The sequence below is a fragment of the Pseudoliparis swirei genome, chromosome 16, assembly GCF_029220125.1.
Source record: "Pseudoliparis swirei isolate HS2019 ecotype Mariana Trench chromosome 16, NWPU_hadal_v1, whole genome shotgun sequence".
Classification (NCBI taxonomy): domain Eukaryota; kingdom Metazoa; phylum Chordata; class Actinopteri; order Perciformes; family Liparidae; genus Pseudoliparis; species Pseudoliparis swirei.
The window spans coordinates 4,972,327-4,995,579 of record NC_079403.1 but is presented as its reverse complement, the minus strand read 5'-3'; the positions used below and the strand labels follow the sequence as shown (position 1 = coordinate 4,995,579).

General features: G+C 41.7%; 3 protein-coding genes across 3 annotated transcripts in view; 2 read left to right on the top strand and 1 right to left on the bottom strand.

Moving 5' to 3' along the window:
- The first annotated feature begins 4,933 nt into the window (after positions 1-4,933).
- ccl20b (chemokine (C-C motif) ligand 20b) lies at positions 4,934-7,013 on the top strand. Its single transcript, XM_056434227.1, has 4 exons — positions 4,934-5,073; positions 5,222-5,324; positions 6,411-6,485; positions 6,610-7,013. Exons 1-4 carry the CDS (start codon positions 4,992-4,994, stop codon positions 6,665-6,667), a joined length of 318 nt encoding a protein of 105 aa, XP_056290202.1. The 5' UTR covers positions 4,934-4,991; the 3' UTR covers positions 6,668-7,013.
- Positions 7,014-7,136: 123 nt separating this feature from the next.
- tlr22 (toll-like receptor 22) lies at positions 7,137-12,842 on the bottom strand. Its single transcript, XM_056434208.1, has 4 exons — positions 12,652-12,842; positions 9,932-12,504; positions 8,911-9,028; positions 7,137-8,822 (listed from the first exon to the last, which is right to left on the bottom strand). Exons 2-4 carry the CDS (start codon positions 12,441-12,443, stop codon positions 8,582-8,584), a joined length of 2,871 nt encoding a protein of 956 aa, XP_056290183.1. The 5' UTR covers positions 12,444-12,504; positions 12,652-12,842; the 3' UTR covers positions 7,137-8,581.
- A 5,836-nt stretch (positions 12,843-18,678) lies between these two features.
- The window catches only part of cnksr2a (connector enhancer of kinase suppressor of Ras 2a), a 54,321-nt gene continuing 49,746 nt past the window's right edge, over positions 18,679-23,253 (top strand). The window contains exon 1 of the mRNA XM_056434376.1: positions 18,679-18,756. Within this exon, the coding sequence (XP_056290351.1) occupies positions 18,693-18,756 (64 nt within the window). The 5' untranslated portion in view covers positions 18,679-18,692. The remainder of the gene's footprint in view (positions 18,757-23,253) is intronic.

Here is a 23,253-nt window from a genome sequence, read left to right as displayed (position 1 = left end):
CAACTTCCCACTTTTGGTGATATCTTATCTTTTACGGCGGCAAGTTTATACGTCTCGCGTTTTTTTTGGGCTTTCACCCAAATTTCCACCTGGCACATTGTCAGAAACTTTTTTTTTTACACTTGTGGGTCGCCGAATAAGTTGTAATTGCAAAAATATCAACATGTAACAACACATACATGAATTTAGAGTTCCGTTTTTTTTAACCAACGATATTGAATTGCCTTTTAGCACATTTTTGGTCTCCACAAAGCTCGTTGCTACACGATGTGCTTCACAGTTTACTACTATTTTGATTTATAAAAGGGAGCTGAATTCAAAATACATGAGCTAAAATGGCTTAAAAAGTGTGTTTTTTGTCTTTTTTGTCTTTCTTTTACGAACAACCCAAATATATTCTTAAAGCATGAAAGGTTTCTATTTTGACTTGCTGGCACCATAACATTCATTGCCGTTAATCCGTAACTTAAAGATACGCTAAAAGCCATTGTTGAACGAAAAAACCACGAGGCTGCAAAATGTGATCTTTCCAGAAAGTATAAAAAATATCAAAGTCATCTTTATTGTGTTTTCTTCTATTCCTGCAAACATGCAGAAGATCTGAAAGTACATTTCTCTCTTGTCCAACATAAAGTGATTGTAGCAATAATAATAGTAATAAAGTGCAAAATAGCTAGCAACAACAACAAAGAACATTTAGACAAACATATACATTATAAATATACTTGTTTTTAAGAAAGTTGTGAGATCCTTCACCCCAAACAGGTTCAAATAGACGTCAACATGCCTTGTTAGAAACTGCAAGTGCTGGCTTGTTTCCTCGCCCGCTGCACGGCCGCGCTGTCATCTCTTATTACAGAAACAAGGAAATGGCAGCAGACGCGTCCCACTCTGGAGACACACATTCCTGGACAGTCCCACTTCAAAAATAGACATCGCGCATGTACAAAGGGGACTTTGTACTTTCTTTATAATCCTTTCCTAATCCGTCTAATTGAGTCCGGAGCAGGAATACAAATATGTATATTCGAGTTGATTATTAACTGGGAATTTTTTAAAAATAATTTCTTTCCAAAGATAAAGTAAATGTGTATATGTAAGGCTACTGAAAGAAGAGGGCAATGTAGATCTTAGCCCAACATGTGGTACTATAATTAACTGTCTGATAGGGTCAATTTTTATGCATCGTTATAAACTTAAGCATATGGGATATTTCAGTTTTTCTTTTTTAATAAATTTGCAGACATTTTTAAATTTCTGTCAAGATGGGGTGCTGAGTGAACATTAATGAGAAATAAAATGAACTTTTTTTTTATTGGTGAAAGATACACGTAGAGACTCACACACCTTCATGCGCACACACACGCACACACACACACACACACACACAATTATGACATTCCTTGTGTTGCTGCATGAGCGACAGTTATTGAATAACTTGTACGGGGAAGTTTAGAGAAAAGTACTGTTGTACTTTCTTTATAATCCTTTCCTTATCCGTCTCATTGAGTCCAGAGCAGGAATACAAATATGTATATTCGAGTTGATTATTAACTGGGAATTAAAAAAAAAATTCTTTCCAAAGATAAAGTAAATGTGTATATATAAGGCTACTGAAAGAAGAGGGCAATGTAGATCATAGCCCAACATGTGGTACTATAATTAACTGTCTGATAGGGTCAATTTGTATGCATAGTTATAAACTTAAGCATATGGGATACTTCAGTTTTTCTTTTTTAATAAATTTGCAGACATTTTTAAATTTCTGTCTTTTTCTGTCAAGATGGGGTCCTGAGTGAACATTAATGAGAAATAAAATGAACTTTTTTTTATTTTAGCAAATGGCTGCAATGAGACAAAGAGTGAACATTTACATAAAGGGGGCTGAAAACTTTCCGTACTGTATGTCTTCATGCATCTACATTGTTATTAATGTTTGAAAAATGTAAACATATTTACATTTGTCGTTAGTTCCTTAGCTTGACATGTTTAATTTTCTCCCCACAAGTGCTAGTAAACTACATTAAATGTGGAAGTCCAACCATAAAGGCCCACTAAAAGCAACCGTAAGTTTGTATTGCATGTGAATTAAGTGCCTTGAAGTTACGGTTGTCCTCATTTCTTCGACACTGGGTAAACTCCATCGATGTTACACATCAAAGTCTACTACATATCCTGTGGAGTATTTCTCCTACTATTCTACTTCTGTTAATCAAAACCCGATAGCTACCTTAAAGTACCTCTGCAGCCTGCCCCGCATCTCTGCTAGCGGCTAACGGCTATAGGCTACGTTAGCCGCTACTAGCATCACACCCCAGTCTCAGAAGTACAGTTTGCATTGGGAAATATTTGATTTCGGGCATTTCTTTGGTCCAATATTTTGGTTTCTTTATCGTTTATATTCATCAAAGGTATGCAGAAAGGTATAGTTGTGGTGTGAGAACTCAAAGTATTACATCGGCAATAGTATGGATGCATCTAAAATGTTCCTGTTGACCTCCTGCTCGACTCATAAACTGCAACCGCCCTGTAAGCACGTGCCTCAAAACAATTAAGCATGAGCAACACTCATTCCAAGACTGATTCAGGTGAAAGAGGGAGATTTGTAAATTTTTTTAAGAGGTTGAAGTCCACAAAAGAATGGGTGTCGTACTGTGACGTCGCCATTAAAGTCCCAAGTGTCATTTTATGACGCAAACCTGCTGTGTCCAAAGCCTTTCTTCCTTCTGTAAACCATTGGCACTTCATCATATGATGATGTAACGCCATCCGCCCTTCAAACACATGCAAGGAATTTAAATTGTACCTGAGTATGAAGCAATTCAGACCAGGGAATTTAATTATATAGACAGTATTATCACTGCCGTTCCTCAGTGAACGTCACGGCGGTATTCTAAATTGTATTTTGTGAAAGCTAAAGTTGACCATTGATGCATAATATGTACCAACATATTAAAGGCAAATATATTACTATAACAAGTGCTGCGTCATTTAAGTCTAAAAGGAGGTTTTGCAGTGCAAAAGGCAGTTTCCCCACATTATCACGACGGTAATCCAGATAAAAGATTGAAGGATTTGCATTCCCAAAGTGTTCCATTTGGGCCTAATTTGCTTATAAAAGGAAAGTTACAGATTTCACTTAAATGCATTTGTAAATCCATTTAAGGTGAGGACCAGTTTCCTAATACTTAATACTTTCAAAACTATCAAAGATGAGAATTTAAATAAAGTCTCTAGATAGAAACACAGTCAGTATATGGAAGTCATACTATTTCAGGTTTTGTAACCTCCGGGTCAGCTAGCGCTGAAGTGCTTTAAACCTGCATTCTTTCTAGTGGCCAGCAGGGGGCGACTCCTCTTGTCGTATAGACGATTTATTCCCCCTGTAAACATTGTAAACATGAGTTTATGGTCTCAATCTCTAATATCAAGTCTTAATCAATACAGCGTGATGTTCATTTCGTAAATGATGGTCCATTTAGAGTCAATCAGACCATAAAGCAGGGTATCCTCTCAGGTGGGGCTAGCTTGGGTGTGATTGTTTGTACTAAACGACACTTTAAATGCTGTTTAACTCTTCAAATAAGAACATTTTGTGGAAGCATGTTTTTCCTAAGAGTCCAAATTAGCATCCCATTTATTTAACAGTAAACGATAAGTACAGATCTGAATCTAGCGTTAGCTGCTCTTGAAGGTCCAGCTAGTTGATGGGTAAACAATCATGTTTTATGTTCAAATAAGTATCATTACAGTTTGGGATCAAATGTATCCTCATACATTGAGGTTAAGAGAGCTTAATAGCTACATGATTTTCATTAGGGGACTTTAGTGGTCCACCCACGTTGACTTTGCAGCTCACCTCTGTTTTCCATCTCATGATTAATGAATCTCGGGGAACAACTTCGATAAACAAGTTAATTAAGGACGGCGCAGCAGCGACGTGCCGAGTCGGCGATAATGGCCTCTCGGCGAGAGTCGCTGGCGATGCAACACTTTAATTAGGTGAGACAGGAGTCATGGCACTTCTCTTACAGTGGGGGGATTATTTTACACAAAGGTTAGTATAAAAAAAAGAACATGCTTTAACTTAACACAAATTGCCCGGAAAAAATTAAAAGTCATTTTTCCAATCAGTGCTATCGTGTCTGATGTGGAGAGGTCAGTCACCTTCACCGTGTCGATGTCATCTGACCCTCAGATAACACCGTGAACCTTTTTTTAATTGGTGAAAGATACACGTAGAGACTCACACACCTTCACGCGCACACACACGCACACACACACACACACACACAATCATGACATTCCTTGTGTTGCTGCATGAGCGACAGTTATTGAATAACTTGTACGGGGAAGTTTTGAGAAAAGTACTGCGCTGCACGCCTGCCGTGAAAGCTTCACCGCACGACGCTTCGGAAATGGGGAAAAGTTTAGGAATACTTTCTCGTGTTTGACAATCTGCATAAAAAATATGCAATCCGCCCTTAAATTATATCAACACTTATGGCCTTTTAAGATATTTTTACTGTAATAAAATGTTGTATTCTTAAGAATCATTCATTCTACTTGTGCTAAAGCAATTGTGTGTGTGTGTGTGTCATATTTCATTCCTCTTGTTTAATAATGCTTATTCACTAAGTTTCTGTTCTGCTTATTACTGCTGGCGCTACACTGAGATATTTGGGGGTTGGATATTCACAATCACTTCCACATGCTTTGAAAATTTCCATTTTTCTAACACACTTCCTGATCCCACGCACAGGTAAACGTCAGCATGTGAACACTTTGTTTTCTGGCTGGCGTCCACACGCCGCGACAATCGCAGGCGTTACGCAATCCTGCCAAACGCGGGAAAATCCCCCAGACTGCTCCTCCCTACTTAAGCACAGCTCAGCGCAGCATCATTCACACTTCACTCTCTGAATCGCTTCAGGCACCTTACAACACTCGCTTCTTCCAAGCCGGCCAGCACTCCTATACGATAACAAACAATGGCAAGCGGCAGAGTGTTTTTACTGGCAGTTGTGTGCTCCCTCGTCATCCTCACGAGCTTCATCGGCAGCACGCAGTCCGGTGAGTCCTCAAAAGCTTTCACCGAATTAAATCTTGCAACTTTATATATTTGTTAAAAAAAAAGAGAGCTATATTTGTTAATGCTGAAATCAAAATGAAAAGATTGTCTGTGTTTATGTTTAATTATTTTTGTGTTCATTCTGTGCAGCGAGCTGCTGCATGATGTACACCTCACGGCGTCTTCCATGCCAACGCCTGATTGGCTACACCATCCAGACCATCTTCGACTCCTGCGACATCAACGCCGTCATGTAAGCGAACCATTTGATCTCGTACGTCGGATGCTCGGCATTTATTTAGTGTTGTTATCGTGACATAGAAACATGTACTGCGTGATTGTGCTATTGTGCAGTTACTCACAACTTAACTACACACTACATGTGGCAGTGGACTCAATACATACACACGAACAATGTGTGTTACATTCAAACACTTAACACGAGTTAAAGTTCTTTGTTCTGGGGGTGTGAAGAGATTTTGTGTTTGAATTGCATCAATTGTAGAGAAAGCAAATACTAAAAAATGGCTACGAAAAGGTTCAAAACAACCACAAAGAGACAGAGCAGCTATAAAAATACTCAAGATGACTTCAAAGATACACAGAGCAGCTACAAAGATACTCGAGATGACTTGAAAGAGACACAAAGCAGCTACAACGATACTCAAGATGACTTCAAAGAGACACATATCAGCTACAAAGACACTCAAGATGACTTCAAAGAGACACATATCAGCTACAAAGACACTCAAGATGACTTCAAAGAGACAGAGTAGCTACAAAGACACTCAAGATGACTTCAAATAGACACAGTGTAGCTACAAATACACTCAAGATGACTTCAAAGAGACACATATCAGCTACAAAGACACTCAAGATGACTTCAAAGAGACACATATCAGCTACAAAGACACTCAAGATGACTTCAAAGAGACAGAGTAGCTACAAAGACACTCAAGATGACTTCAAATAGACACAGTGTAGCTACAAATACACTCAAGATGACTTCAAAGAGACACAGAGCAGCTACAAAGACACTCAAGATGACTTCAAAGAGACACAGAGCAGCTACCAAGACACTCAAGATGACTTCAAAGAGACACAGAGCAGCTACCAAGACACTCAAGATGACTTCAAAGAGACAGAGTAGCTACAAAGACACTCAAGATGACTTCAAAGAGACACATATCAGCTACAAAGACACTCAAGTTGATGGTTATTAATACACAAACTCTAAAGAGGCCACGAGGAGAGGAAACTGTTCCTCTGGTATAATAAAGTGCATTAATGTCGCTCGTGTTTCATCATCTCTAAACCGCGTCCTGTTTCTTTCACACAGATTCCACCTTCCCGGGCGGTTCGTGTGCGCCGACCCTTCATCCAAGTGGACTCTGAGATGCATGAAGTGTTTCGAGTGAGTACACTTGCTGTCTCTCCGGCGTGCTTAATGGCGTCTTTCCGTACATTTATTTTAATTTGACGCTCTCAACCGTGTCCTAAACTGAACTAATGTTGTGTTTTTCTATTTTTCTGCACAGTGAAAGAAGGCGGAAGAGCAGTCTTGAGACCGCGATGAGAAACACCAAGTCAACATGAGCTGGACGGAGCAGCACAAAACTATTTATGGACCCAAGAATCCTGATTTTGGGGTCTTTTATTAAATTATTAAATTATATCTATCTATTATATTTATTCTGTTTTATAAACAGGGACGTGTTGTACATAGTATACACAGTGAACAGTACATTGCAGTGACAGTGTCAACAACAAATTATGAAAACATTGTTTTCGAGAAGTGTGTGTATACATGTGTGTATACATGTGTGTACGTGATCTCTGAGCTCTGACATTTTGAAGTCAGAAAAATGAAGTATGAATGTTAAAGGTTTTGATTGTAATTTATATTGTCAACTATTTTATTAAATTATTATGTTTGATAATACATGTGTCTGTCTGAATGAGTTTCACTACATTCATCACATCCACACATTATATCTTGAATACAATCTTTGGAAATATATGAGAATTTAATTGTTTATACTGTATATACAGAAGAAGTAAAATAAAAAGTCAAAATTAGGCATTTATTGTTCGACATTTTTCACAATGTTTTTTCCCAGACAAAGACAATGCTGACTGGCTAATAATGCGAAAAAATTGCAATAAAAATAACAATAATTCCAAAAAGCTAATAAAAAAATACTCAGGGTTTGCATTGTTCTATTTGGTGTGACACATTTATTGGATTTTTTTTAAATTAATGTTTTAAATTAATTAATAAATGTCAGATGACAAAAATACTCTTTACCACTTATGGTTAAGTTGTGAAAGAAACACGTATTGGCCACAGCCTGGTTGCATCATATATGTCCTGTATTACTTTGTTGCAGCTCTTCATTGAAGACATCAAATCAGCAATATTCTAGATATAATTTGCTCTACATTTCCCTAAAATGTCACTCCAAAGATTTGGTATCTTTGGAAAGAAAATTAATTCCTGGGGGTTCAAACAAAAGCGTGGCTGCAAAGCACGAGTTTGTAATGAGGTTTATGTGTTGAACAAACATTTATAATATCATAACACATTTAAAATGATCAATACTATGTGCTGTCGGTTTTCTTCATAATCAATGTAAAGCTTTTTGGATACATACATTTTTACTGATTACCAGCCAGTTGTTTCATTTCTATATTCTGAAAATGACCATATACTGTATACAATGCAAGTTATCATGACAATGTGGCAACATTTGAGCAAAAATGACTGTGTGGTATCATTTTATAGTTATAAAAAATGAGTCTGAAAGTGATTTAAAAGATTGTTATCAAACATAAGTGGCAAGTAGAGGAACCCAGACACGGATGTTTTATTTGTCTAAAGTATTTTAGATGGCATTATTCTCCTGACAGTCGGTTCTTTATCTTATTCTATAACATATTTACAATATCAGCTATTCAATCCAATTTATTTTGTACAGCCCAAAATTTTAAATTTTCCTCAGAGGGCCGTGATTATCAGTTCACTGCCTCATTAGAGGAGCACATGATGGAACAACTAATTAAACCTGTACTTAGTCATAACTTGGTATTGCAGTTTGGTTGAATGGGAACTCTTGGAGTTGAGACTCTTCATTTTCCATTTCAGTGAGACCAGTAAGACCAGTAAGACCAGCTGATCAAGATGGTCTTAAAAGCGAGTCGGCAACCTCCTCCAGATACACTTTACGGCCATTTTGTGTGGAAAAACAAGACAACAAATTCCCCAGAAGACTCATGATTACATGTCATTTAGCTAATGCTTTTATTGAAAGCTACTTACATTCATCCACCGTAGAAACAGCTACAGGGAGCAACTCAGGGGAAAGTGTCTTGCTCAATCAAGGACACGTCGCCTAGGGTGGGGATTGAACCGCCAACCCCCTGATAGAACGACTGACCTGCTAACCACTGACCGGACCCACAGTCGCCCCTCCAGCCCCAAAGACACTGGCTGTAAAGATCAACTCCACATCACCGTCTGTCCGCCACGGTGAGGAGGAACCGATCCCCCTCCGGATCTTCTCTGGTCGTCAGAGCCTGCCGGAGCTTCTCCCAGAACACCTCGGGGTGCTCCTCGGCTCGAGGCCAGCTCAGGTAGGTGCGCCTCTTCAGCAGCTTCCTCGTGCGGTAGTACGGCGACAGCTGAGCGATGGGGATGTCCTCCAGAAACACCAGGATCAGCACGTCCTTCTGCTCGGCGAACAGACGGTAGCTATACAGCGGACGAAAGAATCGACGTCTCTGTCACAGGAACTGGCTTCACGTCGAGATGTCGACCGCGTGTCGGCTGACGAGTTTACCTGGCCACCTGGAGCTCACTGGAGCACCACTCGCTCTTGAGGTATCGGCGACTGATCACACAGATGGTCTTCCTGCTTCCGTAGATGGCATCTGTGATGTTGTCGATGATGGGTTTGCCTGAGGAAGTGAGAAGAGAGTCGTCAGAAAGAAAAGCCTCTATTCGCCTTATTAGATCCTCTGATGGTGCATTACGACAGGTACCATGGCGACACCCTCTGGAGTATAGATGGAAGTACAAAACAACTGATGCACATGCAGATATTTTCCATCAGGGGTATTAGTTCTGCATTCAAGCTTTCTACGAAAGAGCAGCACCAATTGGCAGAACAGCAACCCTTAACTTTCTGGTAGTTGAAACTATCAAACCTTCAACGCCGTCAACGCCATCATCATAAAGAACGGCTTCATTCAAGACCCGATTGGTACAGTCGAATGTGCTGAGCATTGAAGATAGAAAAGTTGCAGCTACATCGATACATAAGAGCACAGCTGTGGGGCCGTACTTACAGGCACATGTGGGGATTTGAGCATCTGAGGCTGAAGGCAAATTAATTAGTTTTGCAGGTATTTGGCCATAAATCAAAGAATTGGACGGAATAAAAACCCTGACTATAAACGTTAAATCCTTGCATTTCATTCTGAGGGTGGATATGAATGTATGCACGAAATAAATGAGATCCACAACTATTGGCAGCTTCCTAGTTTGGGTTGTTTTTTCCCCCCGTCTGCCTTTCTGTACCTCCTTTTCTGGAACATTCCCAGAGAGCAATCAAAAATCGTAAGTACGGTGTGAAAACCAACCGTCGTGCTGAGAGAACATTTGTTCATTCATTCCCAAACTACCCTCTCAGTACATATACAAACCCCTTTACCCAACCAGTCGCCAGATGACCAATGATGCTTGCATTGCTCTCCAGAGACGTATCCTAAACCCTGAACCAACCGACCGGCAGACATCCCCATCCCAAAAGCCAATCCACAAAACACGGCTAACACTTTTTTTTTCTTCGACTTCCTCACCTGGCTCAAAGTCTCGATGGTGCAGACACAACTTCCAGCCCTGCTCCCCTTCCAGTCTTGGCACCAGCTCCCTCATGACCCACGGCTCATCGTGGTTGTTGTAGGAGACGAAGGCGTCATACTGATTGGGATCGTGCTTGTTTTTAAGCTTTAAGTCAAAGAGTAAAGCCCGAAAGAGGTAGTAGGCGTAGGCCAGCTGCCACCCAAGGAAATGGTTGGTGACGGACACCAACATAACCAGGAGGATCATGCACATGGTGGAGATGAATAAGATGAACTCTGTGTCCACTATGCAGGATTGGATGTCGAAGTCCAACAGCTTCTTACCGTTAAGGTCTGAAGGATAGTTGCACACAAAGTTGTCGGCGTCGTAAACTTGTGTTTGTTTGTCCGTGACGACCCAATGTTGGAACCAGGCGTTGTCGCAGTTACAGGTGAAACTATTGGTTTGAAGATCGAGGTAGACGAGAGCCGGTAGGGACTTTATAACTTCTTCACTGAAAACTGAATATTGATTCTTTCTCGCCTGCAGAAAGTTCAGCTCGGTAAGGTTGGCTTTTATCAAGAAATCTAAAGACTGAAGACTTTTCGTGGATATGTAGAGAGATTTAAGGCCTCGGATTGGGTGAAACAACTCCGGACAGAAATATTTGATGTCATTTGAGTTTAAGTTAAGTTTTTGCAATTGTGGCGTGTAAGTAAACGTGTCTTTGTGCAAGGATAGAAGTTGAGCGTTCCTGGTGTCGAAAAACAAAAGATTAGTCAAACCTTGAAGGAAGTTGGAAGGCAGCATAGACTTCCCCCGACGGCTGTTTCCAAGAAACACCAACGTCTCCAAACGGGACAGTTTAGAAAATGGTGGATTAGTCAAAGCTGTTGCATCCCGGTATTTAATGTTATTGTTCATCAAATACAACGCTTTTAAATTGATCAGATCATTGAATACTCCTTTGGGTAGTTCATTTATTTTATTGTCGTTCAGCAGAAAATTGGTTAGATTGCGTAATCCAAAAAAAGACCCTTTTTCAAGTCCAACAATTTGATTATTGTTTAATGTCAAGTTCTGGAGTGACTGCAGGTCCTTAAATTCCCCGCTCTTAATAGCGGTGAGTTTATTTAGACTCAAACGCAGTTGTTTTAGATTTGGCAGGTACTTCTGGAAAGCACCGCCGAGTTGAGTGATGCTGTTGTTCTGTAGCTTTAAAACCTCCAATCGTATCAAATCCTTGAAAACGCACCCTTTTAGAGCTGAGATTAAATTCTCATTAAGGCTGAGATGACTGAGCTTTGTCAGATTGGCGAAATCGTTGCAATCGAGTGTTTTGATGTAATTCTTGCTGAGATCCAGCTCTCTGAGAGTTGGTATATTCCGTGTGGCGGCTGGAACAAATAGAAGTTTGTTTTTACTCAGACTCAAGGTCTTTAACCCTTGCAGGGATCTGAAGGCCTCGTCGCTGATTTTTCGTATTGTATTTCTGTCTAGATCTATCTCTCTTATTTTAATACACAACTGGAAGAATTGTGCATTGACATAAAGTAGGTTGTTATTTTCAAGTTGGAGTTTGGAGACTGTTGGGATGGAGCAGGAAACGTTGATTAGTGCTGTTAGTTGTGTATTTTTCATTCCATTCATCCTCAGAGTCTTCAGTGAGGGGTTGAAGTTCTCCCGTAACGTTTTCATGGCATCGTTATCGATTTGTTGCCCACTGATACCAAGAGTAATCACTCGACTGAGAAAAGTCTTGTTCTGAATGTCCCATCTCATCGGTTTCTTCGGAGAAGAAAGGCCGATGTCTAACCAGGTGAGATTTGGAAAAACATCCGCGGTGACCCTGAAGACGTCGATTGGATTTCCAGACACATCGAGGAAAACGAGATTTAGCGAGCCGTCGGTCAATTCCGACGAATTAAAAGTGGTTATGGTGTTACTTCCCACCGACAGCGCCCGTAGATTCGGCAGGTGCTGTAATATAGTGCGAACGTTCGTCAAGGTGTGCAGTCGGTTGATGGAGATGTCCAAAACCGTCAAGCTTGTCAAAGACTTAAAAGAGGTGGACGCCAGCAACCTGATGCGATTATTATTGATTCTGAGCTCCGTGAGGTTGAGCAAACCCTGAAAAAGATCATCTCCAAGTTCAACGAGCTTGTTGTGATTTAGATTTAATGTCTTGAGGTAAATCAGATTGGCAAAGACGCCCGGGCCTATCTTCGAAATGTAGTTGCGTTTCAGGTCTAATTGCGTCAAAGCGGAATGGTTTTTAAAATCTGAAGCTTGTAATTTTGTAATTTTGTTCGCAGACAAGTAAAAACCTTTAACCGTTGAGGGGATGTATTGGGGAACCTCCTTGAATTTGCTGTTGGTACATATGGCGTTGTCGTCACTGACATGGCAAGACTTCAGGTAATATCCTGTGGCTGGGATGATATTCAGCAAGAGCAAAATAAAACTCAGTTTAAAATATTCTAATTCTGTGTTTTGCATTGTTTTGTCGTCTTTCACTCTGGGAGCCATTTTTATATCTTTTTATTATCTAGGACTTGCAATTTCTCAATTGGAGATCAATCTGGAGATCCTGAAAATCCAATACAAAAAAATCCCCATCAAAAACAGTAAGAAACAAAAAAAGATACTGAAAATATGAACACTGCGGTAAATGAATGTCATCAGAACATTATTTAACCTGATTATAAAATACACAAAAGTGGTTTCTGATACTCACTGTCACACAAAGAAGAGCCGATTAATCACAGGGTGTCTAATCCACAGGATCTCCTAATTTAATGATCATCATTTGTTCCAATAAAATGCTCCTCTCGGATGAAAATAGTGAGAACGATTTCTCTCACATGTTCCTCTCGTGCTGCCGACGCCGTCTCCGTCCTCTTTCGTACAAATCAAGTGGGGAAGTGAGAGTTCAAGGCAGGACCTTCAGGAAAAAGGTGGTTTTGAGCAAAATGTTGTCTAGTTATTTTTCGGGACGTCATGTCAAATATATCATGTACCCAGACACATACACTAATTCATCTCTTTAAAGAATGTTAAACATCTTCTAACACGTCTAAGGTGTCCATGTGAGTCCTTTTTATTCACTTTTTTTTTTAATGCAGGGATTTGTGGTTTTACTCGCTTCCTCAAAAACAGGATGCAGAACCAGCACTTCCTCTTCTCTTCTGCTTGGTAGATACGGTGCCTCCATCAGGAGGAAGAAAATGAGGTCAGTAGAGGCAGGTCAAACTCATTGAAACATGATGAGACTAGAATGGGCACTCGGTAGAGCGCATACGTTCGCATATCACAAGATTGGGCATTGAATTATGAACATTTTGGCATTAGTTGAATGCCAATTGGATAAAAATTGACCGTAAAAAGAAGATTTTGACCTTTCCATGACCTTGACCTTGACCTTTGACCTGATCGATCCCAAAATCTAATCAAATGGTCCCCGGATAATAACCAATCATCCCACCAAATTTCATGCGATTCAAGAAGATTTTTACCTTTTCATGACCTTGACCTTGACCTTTGACCCGATCGATCCCAAAATCTAATCAAATGGTCCGCGGATAATAACCAATCATCCCACCAAATTTCATGCGATTCGGTTTAAAACTTTTTTGTTATGCGAATAACACGCATACAAATAAATAAATAAATAAATAAATACACGGCGATCAAAACATAACCTTCCGCATTTTCAATGCGAAGGTAATAAAGACTTGGTGCATTAGTACACAGGTGTGAGCCGGAGTAATGACATTAATGGTCAAATATATATATATATATTTTTTCTATTATCAAAAATAAGTTGAAGGTCAATTTGAAGGCAACGTTGCATTTAAGGTATATCATTTTTAAAAAAAAGTGCTCTGGAATAAATATATTGGGATATTTTACTTCGCTAAATGCACCAAATACTAATACAGGTAAATATAAAAGTCCTGCATTCAAACGTATCAATACTTGTTGAGCAGAATGGACAATTACATAATAACATATATTATCTATCTGTGATAACGCACACATTTATTAGTTAAATATACTTTGGAACAGTAATTTCAATCTGCAAAAGTTATTGAAAAGCTGTAGTGGAGTAAAAATTACAATATTTGTAACAGCAAAATAGCTACATTGTACTTGAGTAATTTTAAAAGCCTGAAATAAGTATTTTTTGATTCATTGGTGTTACTTTACAACGTATACATCGGTCACATGGCCCGTTGCTGCAAAAGAAATCATCTTTGATTTAATACATGCAGTATATCAAAATAATAGTGATGTCACTCTGTGTATGGCAGATGTCACTGACTCAATGTCATCTTGGTTCATAGATCTCTTAATTGTGACTTCTTTCACAAAAGCATTTAAATTATATCTAATAATTGTCCCTGGTGAAACTGCCTCTTCAATGAGAGAATACTATCTTCTATGAAGTGTCATATATTCTCCAATCCCCCTTTTCACTTCCTCAAATACAGTTTATTATGATCATTCCTGTGAAGCGGTTTGAGAAGTAGCCCGTAAACTCAACAATACAAGACATCCAAAAAAAGGGAACACTATTATAAATAATGTTATTGAATGTGTTTCATGAGTCAGAGAGGACATCACGTTTGGTAATGTCTGCATTTGGCGGTTTTTTTTAGGAAGAAGCTAGAGCGAACTGTCTGCTTGTAGTTTAATGTTTAACAGAAAGTGGTCTCAACTCGTCTCGTCTACTTCTCATTGTGATAGTTGAACAAGGGAGATACGACAAGCTAAGGAAGAAGGTTAGCAATACTAGCTAGGTTTCTACCAGCTTTCAGTATTTGTGCTAAGCTACGCTAACCGTCTGCTGGCAGTAGCTTTACATTTCGTTAAAAAAATTGGAAAAAAGTGTTTGAAAATTGCTCAAAGTAGTTTGTTGTTGACTTGATGTGATTATGCTCACAAAAATAATCATCTAAAATCTCATCTTTAGCCAAGCTAAACACAGCAAGAATAAGATATCTTGAAAATGTCTTTAAAAAAAAACCTTTTAAAAACCAGCCTATTTTTTAGGTTTCTGCTCGAAATAACATACCCAAACTAAAAAGGGTGTGGCTCCGTAACAACAAGGGCTATTTAAATAATGTTGGTGTTATAATAAAGGCAAAACATGTAAGCTTTTGTTCAGGTGTATACATATTTATATGTTACTGGTTAAGAGTAAATAAAGATGAAACACAGGAAAAATAGAAGTTTATGGTTCGTCTATAGGAACAAAATGAAGCACTTTCAGGATGAATATCTTTTGGAAGGATGCACAGAAAAGGTTTAAACTAACTCAGATCATAGCACACCATGTGGACAGTCTCTCTGCTAAGTTTGAATTTGAAAAAATTAAGCAGAAGAAAAGTTAGAGAGTAAATAATAGAAGTTTAAGGTTCGCCTAGGAAAAGAAAAAAGCACTTTCAGGATTATTATCTCTTGGAAGGATGCACAGTAAAGGTTTAAACTAACCCAGATCATAGCACAACATGTGAACAGTCTCTCTGCAAAGTTTGAATTGGTAAGAAATAAGCAGAAAAAAAGTAAGAGAGTAAATAATAGAAATTTAAGGTTCACCTAGGAAAAAGAAAAACTCTTTAATGATGATTATCTCTTGGAAGGATGCACAGTAAAGGTTTAAACTAACCCAGATTATAGCACAACATGTGGACAGTCTCTCTGCAAAGTTTGAATTTGAAAGACTAAGCAAAAAAAAGTTAGAGAGTTTTTAATGAAGATTATTTAGTTGAGGTCTCCAAAATTGGGCATTTGTGCCATTTGAATGTTCTCGTGTACCAAACCATAATGTCTCTATTTATACAAAAGCTTCCGGTTTAAATAGAGCCCAGCTTTAGTTTCTCGCTGTGTGACCAGCAGAGGTCTCAGTTGGGTAAAGGAACCCGTGAGTCCTCCTGCTCGCTGCTACACAGCCTCGACATTATCTTTGCACACATCCACCGACAGCTGCAGCTGCTGCAATGACTCAAGTAAAAAAGAAAGGAACCAGATGTGATTTCACCTCCTGTGCTTGTTGTTTCTTTTTCCTTCGAATTACTGAATTGTGTGTGCGATGCTCTGTGATGTAATATGTGTGTGTGTGAAATGCTTGAAAGGTGAGTAAATTCTCCTTCAACAGACAAACACACACACACACACACACACACACTGATGTGGCGCAACCCATGAATCTTTAATGATTTGATTAAACTGAATAATGTTCCAATCAAACTTTCATTATATGATCGCACTGACTCAAATTACCACAATGTGTTATCTTAACATCCCACTGGCGAGCATGAATATGTATAAGAACTCATTTGGTGAGACATCGTGGGTCTTTGATGCGGGGAACAATGAGTTGCTGCAGCAAAAAAATGGAAAACGTTGAATTAAACAGAATAATGATATTTAATCAATCATATTTTAGGGGGTTTAGTCAGTTTAAGGATCTCAAAGGGTTTAATAAACCAAAATAAAACAACAATATTTTCTGATTTCCATTTTTGCTGCAATCAATCAACACCAAAAAGATTTTCAATCATAAAGGAAACAAATTACAGGTGGAATTGGGTCACCTAACCCTTTAATACTTCGTTGTTGTTGTTGATCCACCATCACCTGTCTGTCCCCCCCCCCCCCTCTTTTTGGATCACCATGTTGGCAAAGTAGGAACTTGTACTTCTCCGATTATGACTAAATCAAAATGTCCGCTGTCAAAAAAGTCCTGTTGCATTGATTTTAAGTCGCACACTGCGTTTTCCAGTGATTTGTCTTGAGAGAGATTTTTCTTTTTTTCTGACGACAATCTGATGTGACTCACAGTTGGAGCACTTTTTCTTCACGGCTTGGATCCGAGTTTATTCACTGGCACAAATAAGCCGAATGGAGAGGAAAGAAAACGACACGACGGACGGAGAGCGGCACTGAGGGGGAAACATGCAAATGTGTGTTAGAGGTCTCTTATACTCCGTGTACCGTAACTGGGGGAGGGACTCCCTTAAGAACGTGGCATCGACCTGCATGCACCAAAATGATGGGGGAATAAATTAGGTTAAAAGTGTAAATCCTGTTTAAAGTGACTATGAGGCACTAATCTTGGGTATGGGGCAAACGTTTTGTTAATAAACTAGTTTTTTTTTAGCTTGTCTGATGCAGTGGCCATTTAACAGGATAAAATTATACTATAATTCAACGATGTTTTGGTTTATCGCTCTCGTAAGTGTTGTTTTTGGCCGCAAGCCGGCAGCTGGATATGTGGAGTGTTTACAGCTAGAGAGACAGATTGGTGGAGACCAAAAACAGAGATAAAAGAGGTCGAATATCGGGCTTAGCATTCATTAATTGGACGCAAAAAACACTTCAAATAAATAATAATAATAATAATAACTTTATTTATTTAGCACCTTTAAGATACAAATATAAATAAATAGATAAATAAATAAATAAATACATAAATACATAAAATTAGGGGAACCAAAGAACTGCATAAAAAGGACGACATCACTTAAAAGCTATATACAAAAATGTAAGAAGTGATTTAAACGAAGTTACTGATTCTGCGAGATTAATGATTGTCTTTACCCGCTGGAGTTTTCCAGCATTTCGTCTTACACTGCCCCCTGGTGGCCACACAAACAAACTGTTTTTATTGCAGGTTAAAGGAGGTGAAGCCTCAACATCGGTCATTAAAAACATGTAAATGTGTGAGGGTACAGATACATGAGCTGTGGAAGTGGAGAGGTGAGTAGTTTGTAGTTTTCTCACAGAGCAGCAGAATCAGAGTGCAAGGTAACACACACACACACGCACACACACACACCTACACACACACACACACACACACACACACACACACACACACACACACACACACACACACACACACACACACACACACACACCTGATTAAACATCTTCTCTCGATATCTTTTCCACATCATATCTGCATGATTTCTATGCTCCAGAGGGAAATTCACTGATATGCGCACGCGGAGCCACCCACGGAGCGCGTGCACGGTTTAATCATATTTGGGCAGAGAGAGAGAAAGAGAGAGAGAGAGAGAGAGAGAAAGAGAGAGAGAGAGAGAGAGATGCTGTCGGGTGTTGAGTCTGGTGTGACTTATCTATCCTCCTCTGCTGCTGTCGGTAACGGACCGGCTGCACACACACCTACACTCCATATCTCTGTCACACACACACACGCACTCTTTCTCTCTCTCTCACACACACACACACACACACACACACACACACACACACACACACACACACACACACACGCACACGCACACGCACACACACACCTACACTCACACACACCCACACACACACCGGGAGGAACCGGACTGGCGCACTGGGAAGAGGGGAGGAAACAGAGGGAAAGAGACACACATGTCAGACCGGACCGAGCAGGGGAATGTACCGGAGCCCCGGACCGTCCCGCACTGAGGGCTGCGCGCCGTTAACGGGACGCGACACCGGGCCGAGCAGCCAGGGGCGGGACCGGACCGGGGCAGTGTTGTGAAGGAGGAGGAGGAGGAGGAGGAGGAGGAGGAGGAGGAGGAGGGCACCTGGCTGCGGAGAGAGAGACGGAGGGGTGCTGGTGGTGGTGGTGGTGGTGGGGCGGGGGGAGGGGAGCTGTGCCCAGCGGTTAGAGCTCTTTTTGGGGTGGGGGGGTGGAGGAGGAGGAGGAGGGGGGGCTACGGACACCACCGCTTGCGCGCAACGGAGAGGAGTCGGCGCAAAGTTTCCTCGATGGCGCTGGTGATGGAGCCGGTGAGCAAATGGAGCACGAGCCAGGTGGTGGACTGGATGAAAGGTAGGCTACGGTGACACGCGCACGCGCACGCACACGCACACTGAGTGGTCGTGACGGATTGACAGTAATGCAGGGGCTGGCAGAATGTTATGCTGCGTGGGAGGTGTGCGTGTCTGTGTGTGTGTGTGAGTGTGTATGTGTGCGTGTTCGCGTGTGCGTGCGCGCATCACCTGATGATCAGTGGGGGATGATGTAATGTGTGACAGGAGGAAACCCGGCCAAACTTCACTGCTGAGAGCAGGTTGAGGAACTTTTGAATGTGGGGGGGGCCACATACAAGCCCCCCCCCCCCCCCACACACACACAAACACACACAAACACACACACACACACACACACTGTCATGATCTGGAGTTTGTGTTTAGTTTTGTGTCTTGTTTTGAATTCCTTGTGTCGTCTGTCTCCCTGTGATTGTCTGCCCTGGTCCTGATTGTTTCCTTCTGTGTGATTGCTGGTCCCGCCCTCATTGTGTTCACCTGTGTCTCGTTCCCCGTTGTCCAATCACCTCCACCTTGCCTGTGTATGTAAACCCTGTTCGTCTCATTCCCAGTGTGGCTTCGTACTGTTTGGTCCGCGTGTTTGTCGTCCTGTTCTGGTCTGGTCTGTGATTTGTGGAAAAATAAATATAGTTGTGCAGTAATGTCGGCATTTGGGTCCTCTCTCGCTGCGACAACCCGGACTACCCATGACAGAACGAAGCCACCAATAATGGACCCAGCCTTCAGTTTCCGCTGCACAGTTCCTGCCTGGCCAGCTAACGCTCATGTTTTGCTTGAGGAGATGTGGGAGACCCTCCGGGCAATGCAGTCAGTGTTGGCGGTTCCTGTCCCCGGAGTTCCATCACCGGTTCCAGTCCAGGATGTTCCGGTTCCAGTCCCCGGTGTTCCGTCACCGGTTCCAGTCCCCGGTGTTCCGTCACCGGCTCCAGTCCCCAATGTTCCAGTCCCCGGAGTTCCATCACCGGTTCCAGTCCAGGATGTTCCGGTTCCAGTCCCCGGTGTTCCGTCACCGGTTCCAGTCCACGATGTTCCGGTTCCAGTCCCCGGTGTTCCGTCACCGGCTCCAGTCCCCAATGTTCCAGTCCCCGGAGTTCCATCACCGGTTCCAGTCCACGAGGTTCTGGTTCCAGTCCCCGGTGTTCCGGTTCCAGTCCACGGTGTTCCGGCTCCAGCCCCCGATGTTCCAGTCCCCGGTGTTCCATCACCGGTTCCAGTCCACGATGTTCTGGTTCCAGTCCCCGGTGTTCCGTCACCGGCTCCCGTCCCCGGTGTTCCGCCGTCGCATGTTCCGGTTCCAGTCCCCGATATTCCAGTCCCCGATGTTCCAGTTCCAGTCCCCGGTGTTCCGTCGCCGCCTCCAGGCCCCGATGTTTTGGTTCCAGTACCCGGTATTCCGCCTCCGTTCCGCCCGGTCCCGGTTCTCCCCAGCCCGCCTCCGTCCCGGTCAGTCACAGTTCCCCGGGACCCGCACCGTCCATCCCCGGTTCCCCATGTCTCGTCGCCTGGTCCTGGTCCCACAGGGACCCCATCCCCAGACCCCGGTACCCCTGGGACTTCCTCTCCTGAGCCCGGTCCCCTAGCTCCCCGCTCTTGTCCTCCGGCCCGCCCTCCAGAGCGCACCTCTTGGCCTGGTTATCGTCCTGCGGCCCGCCCCCCGGACTGCTTCTGCAGCCTTGGACCCTCCTCCGGCTCCCCTCCACCCGCCCTTGTGGAACGCTTGGCCGTCTGGAATTCGTCCCTTGAGGGGGGGGTACTGTCATGATCTGGAGTTTGTGTTTAGTTTTGTGTCTTGTTTTGAATTCCTTGTGTCGTCTGTCTCCTGTGATTGTCTGCCCTGGTCCTGATTGTTTCCTTCTGTGTGATTGCTGGTCCCGCCCTCATTGTGTTCACCTGTGTCTCGTTCCCCGTTGTCCAATCACCTCCACCTTGCCTGTGTATGTAAACCCTGTTCGTCTCATTCCCAGTGTGGCTTCGTACTGTTTGGTCCGCGTGTTTGTCGTCCTGTTCTGGTCTGGTCTGTGATTTGTGGAAAAATAAATATAGTTGTGCAGTAATGTCGGCATTTGGGTCCTCTCTCGCTGCGACAACCCGGACTACCCATGACACACACACACACACACACACATAGCTATAGGAGCATTGTTGTGTGACGTTGCTTCTTCATCGTCTCTTTCTATTTGTTTTTTCATCTGTTTTTTGGTAATTCTGTGATTTTTAATTGATTTTTAACACGTGACTAATGAAGCAGGTTTGAGTTCAAATTCTCTCCATAAACTATTAAAATTCAGGTCTTAGAATGTAAAAACTGTCAAACTGAGATTTGGGGAATGACGAAGACTAGAAAAGCGGCATTAAAGATACAAAAAACAACTAAATGAATATATTTATCCGTCTTATCTTTATCTAAATGAAGTTTATTTGTGTTCGTTGAGTACATGTGACACCTCAGAGGTGACGCTCATTCATAATTCATGAGCCGGGCTGATTGGGTTTGTACCCGGGGGGCTTGTGTGCCCATTGAAAAACTCTTTTGGACATTATTATTGTTATAAATAATGAATAATGGGACAATAATGGGTACGATATTACATACTCTACATTTCCTGCTTGTTTGGATATTATATATTTAATGTATAATCATGATGTCCTTCTTCAATCGTCCCATTCATAGCTTTTCATTCACCATTTGTCATTAAAGTACATGAGTTAAGAACATATATAACATTGAATCAACTTTCAATGTTATTGCCCCCCCAAAAAAAATCCAACCAAAAGGAGACCTATCGTGTAAAGACCAATCCATTAATCAGATTTATTATCTCACATTTAGTCTGATTTCATAACTTTGAGCTGTGATGCCAAAACTGTAGTTCCATTAAAAATACAAATGTACGATGATTTATGAGTTTGGCAAAGAGAGAGAACATCAAGGTCATGCAGGACTTTCCTTCCACACATATGTTGAGCTTAAAGAAATACTTCTGTTGGTATTTTTAGAGATGTTAGGTGCTAAAAGTAAATTAGAGATCCTATCAGTAAAGTTAGACTCCGCCCACAAAACCTCGGAGACCCTCGAGAGTTACGATGGGTGACGGGTACCTAAACGCATCATCTACGAGCCACACCTGACTTCTGAATGCTCATTTATTTGACTAATTACTAACTGATGGTTGTCAAATAATGTCCTCAAAGATCACAAGTTCAGAGGAAAGCTCTTTATGAACACAGATGTGGCAAAACTTACTTAAAATAACGCATTAATGACAATAATCTGTTATTATTAGCTGCAGTTTGTCACAATATGATCGATTTTCATCACATAAGAAAATAATACCCGTTTCATCACAAACACAACTAATTCTCCCGAATAATTTCTGAAATTTAAAGCAAATTATTGTTGAATTTATCACTTCATTGTGATTTGCTGGGATATTAACATTATTTACATCTTCTTAAATGATCTATACTTCTCGTTCACACATTTAGGAGGGCGATGTTTCAGTGAATTCTCGCCAGTTTAAAGACCTTTAATAAAACGTGGACGTTTCTGAACTGCAGCGCCCCCATCAGGCCAGTCAGCGTAATGTTTTGTGTGTATCAGAATGCAGACGTGTTACCTGCCGTTTGACACACGCTTTGACCTTCTGACCTTTAACAGCGCCCCATCAGAGCTCTCATCGCGAGTCACAGCCTGTCCCGCACACTCCACACACACAACAAATACATCAAAAGACTAATAATGACGACCAATATCAGAAATACTTGTTATTCACCGTGTGTGTGTGTGTGTTGACTCACACGCTTCAAAACATCGTGACAAAGATTTGTTTCCATGATGTTGTGTGTCAGAGCCTCATCATTGGATGGGTTATTAGTTGGTCATGTGCATATGGCATGTGTTCATGGGTGCCCCTGTGTGTGTGGGTGTGTGTGTGTGTGTGTGTGTGTGTGTGGGTGGATGGTGAGTTGTTCGTCCCAGGCCCTCTGTGCAGAACAGCTGACACACACACACACACACACACACACGCTCTGAACAGAAGGCTCCACCCGGGTCCTCGGACATTTGCGCTCACACACACACACACACACACACACGTTGATGTCGTGTGGTATTCGGTTCATGAGGAGTCTGTTGGGTGTGTCTGTGGCGACAGAGGGAAACATGATATATCATATTTGTGTGTGTGTGTGTGTGTGTGTGTGTGGCTCACACACGCACACAGGCGTTTGGGGCCAGAAGGTTTGCACGTCGTCGATTTGGCGACGGCGTTGCATCGGCACGTCTGAGGCGAACGCGCCACGGGAGTGGCACACATATGTGAACTCGCTGGGAATGCTGGGAATTTGATTTGCATGAATCCAAAAAAATCATCGGCGAAACAGATTTTTAGGATCGGGCGACTTCAGGCCTGTAGGGAATCGATCCTTTAAGTCTTTTGTATTTTGATTTTTTAAGGTGAGACGTGGCTCGACTCTGATTTTCGATTACATTTACGTA

Excerpts from the sequence above, each read along its gene's own strand:
- ccl20b (XM_056434227.1), top strand. The coding sequence starts at position 4,992 with ATGGCAAGCGGCAGAGTGTTTTTACTGGCAGTTGTGTGCTCCCTCGTC. Across the intron at positions 5,074-5,221 it reads CATCGGCAGCACGCAGTCCG|CGAGCTGCTGCATGATGTAC; the intron begins GTGAGTCCTCAA and ends CATTCTGTGCAG. Across the intron at positions 6,486-6,609 it reads AGATGCATGAAGTGTTTCGA|TGAAAGAAGGCGGAAGAGCA; the intron begins GTGAGTACACTT and ends TTTTCTGCACAG.
- tlr22 (XM_056434208.1), bottom strand. The coding sequence starts at position 12,443 with ATGGCTCCCAGAGTGAAAGACGACAAAACAATGCAAAACACAGAATTA. Across the intron at positions 9,029-9,931 it reads CCATCGAGACTTTGAGCCAG|GCAAACCCATCATCGACAAC; the intron begins GTGAGGAAGTCG and ends TCACTTCCTCAG. Across the intron at positions 8,823-8,910 it reads AGTGAGCTCCAGGTGGCCAG|CTACCGTCTGTTCGCCGAGC; the intron begins GTAAACTCGTCA and ends TCCGCTGTATAG.